The sequence below is a fragment of the Clavelina lepadiformis genome, chromosome 2 (assembly GCF_947623445.1).
Source record: "Clavelina lepadiformis chromosome 2, kaClaLepa1.1, whole genome shotgun sequence".
In the NCBI taxonomy this organism is placed as follows: Eukaryota; Metazoa; Chordata; class Ascidiacea; order Aplousobranchia; family Clavelinidae; genus Clavelina; species Clavelina lepadiformis.
The window spans coordinates 21,459,069-21,474,551 of NC_135241.1; the positions used below are offsets into that span (position 1 = coordinate 21,459,069).

General features: G+C 37.4%; 2 protein-coding genes across 2 annotated transcripts; both read right to left on the reverse strand.

The window, feature by feature from the left end:
* Window positions 1-525: 525 nt before the first annotated feature.
* On the reverse strand, window positions 526-8,985 carry LOC143447394 (integrin alpha-7-like). Its single transcript, XM_076947476.1, has 24 exons — window positions 8,636-8,985; window positions 8,325-8,471; window positions 8,072-8,134; window positions 7,288-7,392; window positions 7,110-7,169; window positions 6,864-6,971; window positions 6,514-6,682; window positions 6,198-6,343; window positions 5,904-6,123; window positions 5,627-5,778; window positions 5,261-5,435; window positions 4,981-5,106; window positions 4,715-4,875; window positions 4,464-4,550; window positions 4,148-4,351; window positions 3,683-3,844; window positions 3,054-3,163; window positions 2,822-2,944; window positions 2,625-2,724; window positions 2,249-2,448; window positions 1,919-2,089; window positions 1,484-1,612; window positions 1,218-1,369; window positions 526-1,003 (listed from the first exon to the last, which is right to left on the reverse strand). Exons 1-24 carry the CDS (start codon window positions 8,787-8,789, stop codon window positions 925-927), a joined length of 3,303 nt encoding a protein of 1,100 aa, XP_076803591.1. The 5' UTR covers window positions 8,790-8,985; the 3' UTR covers window positions 526-924.
* A 1,893-nt stretch (window positions 8,986-10,878) lies between these two features.
* On the reverse strand, window positions 10,879-14,980 carry LOC143446755 (ras-related protein Rab-27A-like). Its single transcript, XM_076946535.1, has 7 exons — window positions 14,855-14,980; window positions 14,453-14,550; window positions 14,104-14,183; window positions 13,548-13,651; window positions 13,343-13,466; window positions 12,865-12,948; window positions 10,879-12,545 (listed from the first exon to the last, which is right to left on the reverse strand). Exons 1-7 carry the CDS (start codon window positions 14,928-14,930, stop codon window positions 12,428-12,430), a joined length of 684 nt encoding a protein of 227 aa, XP_076802650.1. The 5' UTR covers window positions 14,931-14,980; the 3' UTR covers window positions 10,879-12,427.
* Between the last annotated feature and the right edge of the window lie 503 nt (window positions 14,981-15,483).

Consider the following 15,483-nt stretch of genomic DNA (forward strand, 5'->3'; position numbering starts at 1 on the left):
GTAACTTTCTTATATGAATTAGATTGTAGCTACATACTGTTTGCTTAATAGCGACGCCGGCTAAGTACAAATATTCGTGCGTATAAAAATTTTACTTGATTGTCACCATAGGGCAGTGGTTCTCAAACTGTGGTACGCGTACCACTAGTGGTACGCGAGAGCTTTTTAAGTGGTACCGCGTACCGCTGAACATGATTTTCGATGTGCTGTGAGTAATGTGTTGCCCCGGATAGACAAGCTTGTGCAGAAGAAACAGTTGCTTCTATCAAATTAAATTGTGTTTTCTTGCTATTCATTGGTGTTATGGTATAGTAATAACGGTAATAACTAATAAATACCGGTACATTTGAGTAAAATAAGTCATTCAGGAGCCAGGTGGTACGCAGTGTAGCAAAAAAAACGAATGAGTGGTACGCGATCGCAAAAAGTTTGAGAAACACTGCCATAGGGCGACGTTAAGTGTTATGCTACTAAATACGAAAAGTACGCAATGCCCTGCCAATACTGGTCAATCTATGCCGAAACTCACAGAAAACGCCGTGTAATGCGAAACAATGACATCAACTGCAATAATAAACATTGGTAAGTGCTGTGACAATATGTAAGCAATTTTTAGCGAGGTTATAAAAAATGTAAGAAAATAGATCAGGAAACTGGCTTGTTACAGACAAGAGAAACAACGAAGCAAAGCTAAAACAATGCAATACGATTTAATGTTGAGTTTGGGAAAATGTAGTTATTGTAATCTCAAAAAAAACATTTAGTTCTGACACGTTTGAGAAAGAAAAAAAATTGACACTCTGCTGCCAGCTAGCGATACAAAACACTCTATCAATTAAGTAATTCCGTTGCTTGCAGAGAGCTTGGATATAGATGCTGTGGCAGTAATATAAAATATCTGAAGGAAACGGGTAATCAATTGACTTAAATTTTCTCTTCATCGATTTGCGACTGGTCTTCTTTTACCAAAGATCCTCTGTCGCTGTCTCTTTCTTGATGGAATCTGTTGAGTCGCGTAGTTAAATACAACAATATTTACTTCAATAAACGCTGCTATTGCGTTTGCATTTAACATATTGGTCATTAAGACTGTGTTTCATACATTTCTATTCAAATAGGCTCCAGAAAAACAATAACGATAACTTGAATTGTGACACAAAAACGTCACGTTTCTACTTTTTACTTCACGAAACCAACGGAATTAAATTTAAACTTACTTTTTACGCTTAAAAAATCCGCACTTAATTAGAAGATAAACGACGATGCAGTAGAAGAGTAAGGCAGCAATTATTCCGATGAGGATATACCACCATGGAAAAACTGGTCCCTGGTCTTCGTCGAAAAATGCGTGGTCGACCGTAGTGCGAATCTGTATTACCCCTCGTTACTCAGAAAATGACACATAACACTTATAATGCTAAAACATATGACTTAGCGAAGAAAAGTTTCTGGGTAATTGCTCGCGTCAGAAATTCATTAATACCGTCTGTGGCGTGGCGTGGTCTCCCATCACAACATTGCTATCGACGTTGGTGAGGTTGGCTTCGGTTATGACGTAGATGAGATCGTGGTGAATAAATTCTTCAAGAATAGTATAATTCCATACTCGAGACTGCAAATGCGAGTACGAGGCGGTCAGTTATTACAGCAGCCCTATACAGCACCGTGCTTTTTGTGACGAGTGCTATTCCAGATACAAGCGATCTTGGTCCTTCAAACTGCACGAAGCTTGTTCCCTGGTTACTTATTCATTATATCGGAAACTAACTTTATCTCCAAACCACATTCAGAGTTTAAATAAATTTACCAAATTCACGTTTAGAATAAGTAACCGATAAACGACTTCACGCCACTGATGCTTCATCCAGCAGTTTGTCTGTATGTATTGTAATTGTAACTTATGACCTCAATAGCGTACCTGGATATGGACAGATACAGTTGCGCCAGGTTGGATTGGGTCGACATAGCACTTGACGTTGCTACATCTGGCTGTGCCGCTTTTACAGGATAGAGTCGCGTGGTAGATGAACTCTGCCGCCTTTCCATCTAACAACGGTTGTTGATCTGGAAGTTCTTCTGATGCTGTGGCCTGAAATGAGTCAGTTACTCTGCATAATTTGCTTCAATCTATTTGGTTTGTCTTGAGCCTACCTATTAGTCTCATACTTATACGTAAATAGTGATTGGTTTCTTTGCACGGAGGTAGCGTTATTGCAATGGAAAATTAGGTTTCCTCGTTTGACCATACCTCTCTTTTCTTCCTAGCGACTGCAGACTGACCACTCACAGAGAGGTCAAGTGGGTTGACAAGATCTTGGGAACAGTTTCCCGCCTTTCTTTCGGCCCCAGCGTGAACTTTTGTATGTTCAGGGTAAAGGAGCCACTTTCCATTCTTTATCTCATACGGGATATTCACGTTCAGAATAACTCCAGTTGCCGCCTTGTAGCCTGCGGAAATATTTAAATCAATTAAATACTCACAAACCACAGTACACGGGAATCACTTTGCTGCTGTGCTTGGTGATACTTTGCACAGAACCAACAACAAAGCCAAAACCCTTGTTTATCTTTACTCTGTTGAAGTTGTAACTACGTGTTACTGTTTCCTTAATTCTTGTACCTACCGTCGTTTTTGATGATGTAAGTGAAACTAATCTGGGGTCCTATTTCGTCCGTAGAGCGCATGGCCGATTCTCCTTTGACGGGAACGTTGTGAAAACGAACCTGCGATTATACGTCGTGTAAATTTCAACAAGTGTTTTTATGCTTAACAATGATCAAACATTTGGTCAAAACGTTTTTTCTCTTTGGTTAATTCCACCTGTTGGGGATTTCCGTAGCTGGATAGCAACAATTCCTGGTGAAGCAGGACCTTGGACTTGAGGGGCAGCAAGGGAATTTCAGGATTAATGCTCGATGTTTCTGCAGTGACGTCAACTTCAATCTAAAAACACAAGAGTTTCAGCTGCAGCAAAGAGCCACTAGAAATGGTCACAGCTATTTGAAAGCGACGTCTTTGACCGCTGTAACTTGGTTAATGTGAGATGTTTTACCTCTTTCGTGTCAGCAGTCAACGCGGATACGTTGAGATGAATTTCAAGGTTATCTTTGCTTTTACCCTCGTACGGGTTTCCCAAAGCGCAGTCCACAAATGTTGATGCGCCTGCAATAGACATCAAATTACTATCACACATCATCGCTACGTATAAAACTCCGTCGAAAACGTAAAATTAATAGCTACCAATATACAGTTGTAATGATTCGAGTCAAGGCTTGGACTCAAGACGGTTCATATCACACAACTTTTAGCAAACAATCAAAAAGAATTTGTCTTTCGTTCAAGCAGCCGTATTTCAGTGAAATTTGCCTTAGATCATTATGTCAATCTAAGAACTTTGCCGTTTAATACAAATTAAAGTTATTTGTCTACAAACGTTCACTGCTTGGCTTATGTATGAAGCAAATTTTATTTCTTCTGTCAAAAACAATAATTTTCTTTTCTGTATATAACTTGATTTATTTTGGTTTAAGAATATTGATCAACTTAATTCTTCCAACAGGCTCGATTCGACTTGAGTTTTAAACTGTTAATGACTTGACTTGTGGCTCGAGTAGAAAGACCAGTCGGTGCGTTCCGGTTTAAACGGTTTACAGTTGCAAATTAAACCGTAAAATAACTTGCCTCGCTTTGTTGTAAAGCACGAGATATCAGCTCCGGAAGATTCCGTGACCACGAAATGTTCGTAAATAACTCGCGGCGGAAGCTTGATCGAAAGCTTGGCTTGATGCGCTTCCTCGGCGTCGTTGGAGACGCTCACTTTAAGGATAACAACTTCATGGCCGCCTTCATTTGAAATGAACATCACAATTAATTCGCTCTTCTCAATCGCGCCTCTGATACTTTATAATGCAGTGGTTTTCCCGAATAAATTGGACCAACATGCAATGTAAATATTTGTTTCTAAAATGTTACATAAAATGGCGCCCATTTGCAGCTTATATGATCTGTAAACAGAGTATAGGTTAAAAGTTTAACTATACTTTAATAACCCAACGTTGCATTGATACGTCGTATGACAATACGAGTGCATATGAAGTAAGTGTTTTATGACCCGGTTGTACGTGACGAGGTGTGTGTCGGGCTCACCAACAAGGATTTCCGGAGGTAAACTGCCGCTGATTTGCAAGTTGCTTTGGCAACCGTCGTCTCCACATCCGTTTGCTATAGCCACTGTCGCTATTTTTAAGCTCTGATAATCAGCATCCAAGATAGGATCGTTTATCATTTGAAATACGGGATCGCCCGGTTCTTCTGGTGTTACATCGTCGCCATCTTGTTCTAAGGAGAACTCTGTCAACGCAAGTTAAGTTTTATCAGGTTATATTCACGAACTTTCCGATGACAGGCTTGTGAGTTGCTTTAGAACGTTTAATAGTAGGCTATGAGGTAACTGTCACATTACCAAACTTAATTTCCATGGCTGTGAGTTGATCTTTGGAACTTCCGTGAAAGAAAACCTGATGACCTCCGGCAGGGCAGTAAGCTTCACCTGCGAGGAGGAAATCTCAATTTTAATCTACCACGAATTGAACTGGCATTCATTTTTGTTAAGACGGTTTGAATAACGACGTTCTTTTTTGTATATATTTTATAACTACCACAGTACTCCATTTGTTTGTTTGCTGTGTTGCAATCGGCAATGATCGCTCTCACCTGCCCGAGGGACGATAACTACGTCTGTGATTGTCGATTCTCCTTGTGGTGATGAAAATCTTATCCTGGACATTAGGTTGCTTTCCTGTCGTTCGCTATCCAGCACGATCGAGTATCGCAGTCGAATTTCTTCTGTGAATTCTTCGTGTCTTGAGTGATAACTGCAGGGCAATAGTCATAGACAACGCTTTTAAACCAATATTTCGGAACCGGTTGTTGTCATTGAAACCTATAGATGGTGGTTTTTGTTTGTACATCAAGCTTACATAAAGCAATATCTTAGGTTGAAACATGAAACAACTTTTCCTTCGTAATCACAGTTCGGATTCCTCAGGTCCAGCAGCTGTGTGCTAGTTGTCAGTGTTGCATTGACAGTTATAATAGGCCTAGCTCTGTAAAACATTTTAAAAGACGGAAACGATTATTTACCAAACTCCAAACGCTAAACTTTTAATCCACTGCCATAATTGTTATGATAATCATAATGTAAAAGAGTGTATGTTTTTGTAGAGATACTCTGTAGATAAAAAGTCGTGTAAAATTTACCTAAATAGTATAACTTCATCTTGCAGAGTTCCCACCAATAAATCCGGGTATCTGTTATTATCTATATCCATGTTGCTTGAAAGGGAGATGCCGAAACCTGTCATGCCGCCAGTTAAATTGGTGTAGTCGGCACCGTCAATCTTTTGCGATTCTTCTACGACACCTCGTTCGGAACCTAAATTACGATAAGAAAATAAACTATGTGTGAGTGAGAGAAGTTTATTCGCCTTTAATGAAATAAATACATAAAACTTATCAAGAAGTACTATACTTTAAAACGCGCTGGTAATGAAAAATATTGGATAATTTTGATGATATACGATATCTATGCTTTAGTCTGTCTGGTGAAGTTCCGAAACAACCCACCTCTGTAAATGTGGATTTTTCCATTCGGTTTGTCGTACGGTGCACTGACGGCAAAATCGTTATAACCATCTTGATCGATGTCACCGAGCGGGGTTACCGTATAACCAAAGAAAGAATCGAGTGGTCCAACCAACTTCTGTGGCTCGATCGCGCTGAAAGAAAGAAAAACGCACACATGGGTTTAATCCGCAGTCGGCTTGCTACAAAACTCCGCGTTGGCTTGTCACCATTTTACGGGTCCTGCACAAGTGATTATGATCTAATAGGCGAAACAAACCTGAAACGCGTGAACTTCTTATTGATGTAGACGTACACAGCGCCCCCGTACTTTCCTTCGGATGAATACTGATAATACTGAGGAGAACCCACTATGAGATCATCCAAACCGTCTCCGTTTAGATCGGACACTGCTACCGAGAATCCAAAGCTGGAGCCAATATGTTCACCATATACGACATCTTGAAGTATGGGTGTAAGCACGCTACTGCCAGCACTATCTAAGAAAGCAAACACAAAACAACTGAAAATCGAGCGAGAGCAGCTGAAAATTCATGTGTAGTTCCATGCTTACCTTTTTTTGTATACAAAACAACAGCTCCTTTTTGATTTCCGTTTGGAGCTCCGGCGATATAAATACTTTCTCCGCCTCTTAGGCTTCCCATTGCCCGGCTGATGGTGACTGAGAACCCCATGTAACTGTCTCTTCTGAGCGGAATGCTGCCACAAAATGTTCAGTATTTGAAATAATAGTAAAGAATTTAAATGCCGGTAAGCATATGCTTTTCGAAATAAAGCAACGCCATAAACATATTCAAACTGAGAAAACTTTGAAAATGTGAACACGCACAAGTAAAAATGTTACATCACTGTTCAAGTATGAATATTACTTTTCGCATTTCACCACTTCTCTTGCCAGTTCAACGCTGCTGCATCCCTGTGTTTTGACCATTGTAGTACTGCTGTCTTCGCCAAAGTAATCTAATATAGCGTCGGTTTTTTCCAGTTTAAATGGAAATTCAAACATTGCCCCGGCCCAAGACCAGGCACCAGGACCACCTGTAAAACATTTTTTTGCCAGTTTTAAGACAGCTTTTGAGTTTTAAAACTAGTAGATGCAAAGTTTCGTTAAATTTCTTTGCAGGTATAAGGTCTATAGATGTAGGTCTAAACAAAGAATCATCATGTTTGAAAATAGGATGAAAATACTATGGTTGAGTCTCTAGTAAGCTGCACAGACCAAGGAGATATTCGTCATCATTGATTGAAACAGATGTCCCGGCCTGAGTATAAGCAAATGTTGACTTCTCTGTCGTATCATCTGAGTGCATTGAATCACAAGGTGACGCTGAAAAACAAGAAAGTTGAGTGGAAACTTGCCGTAATTGAGACCAAAGAAGTGAATCTGCCTATCGGCGACAGTAGCCAGGTGTAAACACAAATTAATAGACAAGTATATATTTTTCATTAAAGAGATTTGTATCACCTGTAAATATATCACTTATATCCTCGTGAGGTAATTCTTGCAATTCATTTCTGTCGGTCCCTGCTCAAAGAAAACGCGTAAATCGCGTAAACGAACTTGAACGGAAAGTAAAAAAACTCTCAAATTCATTAAATCATCTTCAGTGAACTTTCACGAACATAACACTAATTGTATTCACCGTTCAATAAAAAGCATTTTCCACATAAACGTTCCGTCTCACTCTGCCCGGTATCGGCCCTCACTGTATGACGGTGAGCGCATGTCAATATCAACTTTCCTTCGCCTGAAAACAAGTCCTTGCCCTTTATGTCACATTTCGACTCACGTGGTCTTATAAATAAATATTTTACTAAGTTGATGTTGTCTGAACCGTGTTAACTAAATTTTAAAGTAAAATAAGAAACAGGATATAGGTTGGCACTCTTAAGGTTAACTTTATATTTTTCGACACGAGCTTTCGCAAGCATTAGCTTGCTTCTTCAGGTGTACTGTGAAATGGCCATAATAAATATTCGCAATATCTATGACAGGGGTTTCCAACCGGTGGTACGCGGGAGCTTTTCAGGTGGTACGCGAGCAGCTCTCCGTTGCATGCGATATACAGTATAGTAGCATAACAATTTAATTTTGAGTTGCTAAAATATGCGAACAACACTTTTATTTCTTTCTGTACTAAATTCTCTGCACTCATTAAGCTACTTTTGTCGATCTTGCTCCCTGCTGTCATTGTTATTAATACAATGCTGCTGTGCGAATATTGGATCAAATTAGTTGTTTTGAAAATAGTGGTACGTGTTGAAAATCCGTGGTGGCTAAGTGGTACGAGAACATAAAAAGGTTGGGAACCCCTGATCTATGACAATGGTCTTAACTTCCTTATTAACGGTATGTGTTTTCTGTGAAGACATGATTGTTGCGTAATGAATGAGCTTAACATGCTACGTTTCTCTATGGGTCAATACCTTGGCTTTTTAAACTCACGCCCAACCATTGGCCAGTTTTGTTGTCTGACTTCACGGATTCCCCTGAAAAAAACGAGTAAGATTTTAGTCAAATTGAACTAAACAGCAACAATTGTGAATAAAACGGTCATTATTAGATCAGACCGAATTCATCGACTTTCTGCTGTTAAATTGATAACAATGCTGTGTTTATGGGCAGATTTCGGTCCACCGCAATCGGCTTAACAGGAAGTATTAACTATTTAAAAGTTACCTCTATCCATGTCGACCCTACTGCAATCGTTGTGGTTTGTTGTGATAGGACAGTAGAAGATGCCACCTGGATTTACAGTGTTCGGTTGGCTGTCTAGCGCAGCAGCAGTTGGACTTCCCACAACCAGTAAACTATTTTCAAGGGTACCTGTGTTATGTTGACACAGCACGCGCTTAAGTAACGTCTAAGCTAATAACTTAGTAGCTTAGGGCGTTTAAGTAAACGTGTACAGGCGTCAAATACAAGTAAAATATGTGGTCGGAAAATGTTCGTCAAAAACGCGAAGATATGACTTATGATCAACTACTTACTTTTATGTTGACTTCTAGTTTTGTGTAGCGCCACGCTAAATCCGAACGTACTTCCATCCACACCTTGCTTGTAAAGAGGTAGCCTAGTTTCCAGATTATAACCATTTACCAGACCCGTCAGTAAGCTGGTTGTAAGCAGTAATTTCCAGAACATGGTTTTTTGGCACCAAATGCTTGCTTTTAAGTCAAATGCCTTATATTGCAACTCCAGTCTTTAGCCTTTTTCTGTGTTTTTTTTTAACTAGTTATGTGCATTCGAGAAATATCAGTTATCATAAACCATATTCAAGAGTTTTTAATCCAAAGAGCAACATGTATATATTATTCCATTCCTAGTGTAAATTCAAATAGTCAAATAAATCAACTTTAATTTGACTACTAATTCTCTGTAACAGCTTAAAGCTTAATACCTCCTTAGTCCTTAACCAGCGCAAATAGCAATCACTTCAAACACCCTTACAGATGTTTTAAAAGGGTTAGTAACACTTTCTTGGAACACTTCGCCGCCCCTAATAATAATCAATCGTCTCATCAATCTGCGTATCAGTAACCTGCATCTGGTATTACATGTACATTAATTATTTCGCAAGGCAAACCGCGTTGCTGATCGTAAAGTAGTGCCAACAAAGCCATATGTGAGAACGTATGATACGCCCATATGCGTAAAGCGAATGTTTGAACAGAACTTCGCAAAACGTTAGGTTAAAAACTTCTGCGGTTTAGCAAATTATTTCAGTCAGCGTATATCTCACATACAGTAAAATATCAACCTATAACTGCTAGTTTTACCAATATCGCTTTTTCCGCCCCTGACATTTTGCCCCAAACCTATTTGTAAATTTTTGCAAAACATGACGTTTTTCGCCTGAAGGGTGACAGCATATTTTGTCGCGTTTTTTCATGCTAGAGTTGACTAAACCAAGTTGGTACAAAAGAAAATCGTCCAAGCGCATCAATGACGTCAACATGAAAACATTCAACATTTCACATTTTAAGAGTGGACACAGCACATTATAGGCTAAGATGAAGACACGTCATGTAGACGTTGCTTTTGCCATTAGTATTGACTGTCATAAGATAGCACGTAGCGCTTAGAATCTTCAAATCGTTGTGAGTGGCAGGGCATGCTTTGGAATGGAATAGAAGTTTTCCATATCCTGCCAAGTCTACCATTCCATACCTAAATGTATTCCATTTCATTGTAAAAATATTCCATTCCATATTCCATACTTTTTACGATAGTAACACCTTCGAAAATGGAAGAAACTACACTTTTACATATTTAAAAATTTGTGGTGAACGCTCTTGATTGTGTGAATGAACGTGTTCGTATGCTGCTTCGGAAATGCATGAACTTAGTTCAGTTGTGTGAAGGCGCATTCAAATTTAGTTTGGAAAATGTAAGGAAAGTGTGGAAGTCTCGTTGCATTCCATAAATGAAATTTTCCACTCCACTCCATACTTCAACAATTCCATATTCCACACTGAACTTATCGTTCCATTTCATCCCATTTCATTGCATTGCCCTGGTGAGTGGATCAGGTACTTCGATTCAGGAGGATAAAATTCGCATTTATTAATTTGCGGCTTGTCGTGGACACTAGCTTGTCCACCATAGGACTTCATTTGATGGCCATCTTGGCACACCGTCCACCTAGCCCATTTTTTCAAAAAGGGCAGAAAAGTGTGTATTGTGTAGGCCAGGGGTGGTATATCAGTGTGGAAAAACAAACTGATATCAAACAAAACAATCTTTAAACCATTTGCATGCCTCCCCCAAAAATATATCAAGAACAAAAAATAACCTTTCTAATGTTTTGTTTAAGAGTTGCGACCAACTGACTCCCAGGTAACTGAAATGCGGCCTTCAACTAAGAAGATTTTCCCCACTTCTGGTAGCTTATAGGGCTATAGGCTAACTACTATATTGAACTGGCGGAATGCATGTTCGTTTGGTTAATAACTGATTTAAATTAACTGGTTTTCAATAGTTAAAAATGTTTTGTCCGGGGTTGCACCTAAGCCAAACTATTGTAAGTAAACTTAAATGAATCGTGAAATTTGACTCGATTCAGCATGAGAAAATGATTTGAGTCAACTTAAGTAAATCATATTTTTCAAATCATAAATTGAGCTGGAATTTCACATGCACGAATTTCTTTTTTTGGCTTACTTATCCATACGAATCGTCGGGGTTAAGTCTATTCACAACCGCAATAAGTAAACCTTGGCGACACCACACGGACTGCAGACTCTAAATTATATTTAACCAAGTAGCAACTACATTGCAATACACGTTACAATAACGAAACGCTAAATAAGGTCGTATGGTGGAATACAAAGAAAATTCCACCTTGTACGTCATGTATAAAGGCAGTTTGGCATTGGGCCCAAACATAAAAGATTGGTCGTACAAGGTTCCAGAATCAAGTAACTTTTGTGTTTGTCTTAAAAAGTTCGAAAAAAATATAATTTCTTCAGAAATTGGTCCATGCATGAAACGTGATTCACCAAACGATAAATAATATTGATCTACAAACAACACCTTGGATTAAAGAAGGATTAAGTTCCAGTGAAGCGATTTTAAATGTTATCTTTTCTAATAAACATTAAGCTGAAGCCAGACGGCAGGCAAGACCGAAAGACATAAATAATGCACAGAGATGATATTGTTGTTTGCAACTATAGAACAACTTCATCACTTCAAGACGAAAAGGTGCAAAATACAGGGGGGACAACAAAAGACAAAATACTTCTAAATACAAAATAGTTATATTCGGAATCGCAAGCACAATTATCAGCGCACGTATAAAAATTAACCAGAAACAAAAGATTTGCCTCATTGGTATGATTGCCACCACTATGATAGCTGTTGGAAAATTCATCTATGATAATTTAAATGGAAAATTACAAAGTTTAGCGACCAAATTATCAAAAGTATTCTTGCAAAACTACAGGAAAGTGTGTTGTGAACTATGATCTACGTCAACAAAATTTGTAAAATTGACATGGGAAAATATCTATCCTATTCGCACCCAAAAAGCACCAAGCAAATGTTATAAAGACGAAACACTCATTTTCTAACTCACAAAATGGGAATGAACGTTATATTTCAGTGGCTTATCAGCATTATTCGCTTTGGCAAAAAGATACAGGTTTCACTCAATTGTGATGCTGCATAAAATTAACCATTTCTCTACAGCATACAACTTTTAGCACAAAAATATGCATTTGCAAATCTAAAGGAGTAAGTGTTGCACATCTACATAAATATCTACAACTTTCGCAAATATAATGCTCAAATAACCACTACGCGTCGTCATACAATGCCGTGCAAACTATGTATAATATTAGTAATGTAACTGCACGCACAGGCATATCATCATCATAACTGCGTTATAAATTAAACACTATGTTTCTAATACTACATCACACACATATACAGCTCTGCATGATTCAACTTGACTATTAGAGGTTTGCACAATATTATGTAAACAAAAATTACAACTATGATAAAAGTAAGTAGAACTAGAAGCAAAGTTACTGCACAGAGGTCAATACAACACGTTAAAAAGTTTGGAAGCTTCTGTCAAAAATGGTATGAATGTACAGTTTTGAAGATAGTAACATAAGCTGTTAGCATTAAAAAAGCAAAAACAAAAAGTGTTTTAGAATAATGGTAAAAAAATACTGCCGAATGAGTTTAAAACCCCCTGCTGCATTACAGTCTTGTCTTTCACTTTAGACCTGTGCAAATTGCAAACTGTTAGCTATTAGCGAAGCTAATAAAAGCTAACAAGCACACCCTGAAGATTTTGATTCTTCTGTTTCATTTGCTCCTTGAAGTTCAGTTTTTCCACCACCGCCGTATTGTGCCGGTAAAAGAGTCTTATCCACAACTTCTTCCATTCTAAGATCAGGTTAAAAAATCTTACGTATTTAATACGTATTTACTAATTAATACGTATACAATAATAATCTTACGCCGGCTGTATTTAATATTAAGACTCTTAAATTGAAAGGCAACTCATAATATTGTCCAAATAGGTTTACACTAAGTTGGTAATTATGTGAAGACTTTTACATTGCATCGTTAAAAATTTACAAAACTAGCCTTCTCATCTTTCAGATTATATATCTGAGACTCTGAGTGATATACACCAGAAAACACGTTCCTATAATCATGGTTCGATGAAAGTTTAAAAAAAAACAAAAGTAATCAATACTACCTTTTCATTACGAGGTCGAGCAGCATTGAGACTGCTTTATTAACATTATGACCGGTTGCGGCACTTGTTTCAAGATAGGGTAGTCTGTCAAATGAATAAATAAAATTTATCCTGTTTTTAAAACTACATATAAATTTCAGGAGCCAATTGCCTAGCAAGCGCAAATCAAACTAGCAGGGTGGAACAACGCTGAATATAAAATGTACATCAATGGTAATTCACATATTTTAAAGCAAAACAGAGTAACTGCATGTCACAAAGCATTAGCTTACAAGAAAATAAGATTGCAAATTACTGCATATGGTAACGAAACTAAATACATTAATTATTTACTAGCACACAATAACCCTAAAGAAAGTGCTATTCCATTGTAAATTAAGCCATTTCAAACAACAAGGTAATAAATGATGAATGATCTAATCAAAGTTAAGCCGGTCATACAGGTCAAAAGAAATAAATTTTAAATCAGGTTATTTACCCATAAGTTTCAGCACATTCTCTTGCCCGCTCTTCCGAAACGACACGCATGTCATCAAGATCACATTTATTTCCACAGAGAATTATATCCGGTGTCTCGCAGTAAGAATGCTGCTTCAATTGATCTAATCATGACGCAAAGAACGATACTGACATGCTAATAGCATTTTAATTTAGCAAATCAGACTTAGGACTAGGCAAGGTACCGAGCCAATTTCTTATGTTGAGAAAGCTCTGTTCGTTGGCGAGATCAAAAAACAAGAAGAAACCCATGGCATCACGAAAGAAAGCAGTGGTCAAGCTTCGAAATCTGGAAAATATCATATTCACTGATCAGAACAAGATATATGATACTGTGGAAGTAGAATGTAAAATAATAAGTTATTATAATTCCATTGATTATTATAGCATAATGTGCTTTTTAATAAATAAATTTAGGATGGCGGTTACTGGCTAGCCGTACTCTTAAAATCTGTTGAAATTCTCATAATACTTTGGATCGCGTTGCTGGCACTTGGCAGTAGATAAATACACACAGTGCCAAAACAAACAAACGACAACATGAAACCACGACGCCCATTAGGTAAATAAAAGAAAAATTCTAAAGAGGGTCCTCAAATACTCAAGAGATATTCCGACTAAGCAGTAAGACAAGATAAAAATTACTTCACACAACAAATAAACAGGACCAATATATATGCAGTATTGCAAATGGTTCATATAGCACTAGGCCTAAGAAAAAATAACACTATATAATCAAACCTTTCCTGTCCTGCTGTGTCCCACAGTTGTAAATGTACTCTTTGCGCTCTACTGGAATCCACACCAGATGGTTTATAACTCTGCAAATTCAAAGCAAAATCATAAACTGTATGGACTAAAATAAAGCAAAATTTCCAACTCAGTATTGTAAAAAGTCTAGTTAAAGAATGCATTGGCACCATAACCGCACTACAATGCAAGGTGTAGTATGAGGTAATTTGAGATGTATGATCTGAATGGAATGTACACACACTTTAACAATTCGTAAGACAGTTATATTGAACACTTGTGCTAACGACTCAGTAGCTATGAGGTGGTCACAGTTTCTTTAAAGCGAATTGGTACTCACCACTCTTTTTTCTCTGAAGTCTATGCCCACTGTGGTGACAAATTTACTTTCAAACGAACCATCTGTATACTGAAACAGGAAGGATGTTTTTCCCACACCTGCAAAATAAAACTTTATATCTTCTTGCAATACAGTATAGTGGAAACCTGTTAATTTGAAACCAATAAACTGCTTCGATTAATCGAAGCTTGAGTTATCAAATCATAATTGATCATATAATTGATATCAGTATATATATAAGGATGTCGCCAAATTCTGGTTAATTATTCGGACTTATCCGAAAGATTGAGGAAACGAACGTCCATAAAATTAACGTTTGTTTGCAAAAGGTCTTCCTAAGATTACTACTCCAAGCGTCATCACAGCATGATGTTATTCAATAAACAACTGTAGTCGTGTTACCTGAATCTCCCAATGCTAAAAACTTGATGAGATAATCATATTCAGTATTATTTAACTGATCAGTTCCATTTGACATATTTGTGGCTTTAAATTTGTAATTTCAACAACTTACAAATTATAAGGAACCTAAAAGAGCAAAAATAATTGAAATAACTGAATGCAATATTCATTATCATAAATCATACAAATCAAACTCCTTTTCAAAAAGTCTTGAACGTTAATGTGTTAAATAATTAAATTGTCTTACGCTTTAAATGTAGCAGCTTTCCTGTGCGTTACCCAAAATCTGTTATGTGTTTTACCGAACATTGATTTACATTACGGCAATTCTAGCAAACGGTTCACTTAACATTACATACCAAGTCACATTTTGATAAAAACAGAGCAAAGAAATAATACGTTGTAAATTACACGGCCATAATTGGGGTAATCGTAATCGAACGTCGATGGTTGGCATTTTTTGTTTATCAAGTTTTATTTGAACAAATGCTGGCATCACTTTTAGTAATGGGCCGATCATGTGCTTTTTGTAGATACAGATCGTTTAAATAATTCATTTATATACACTTAATTTATCCTTAAATTGATTATTAGTTTATTTCTTGGCATTAAACAACTTTATTAAACAA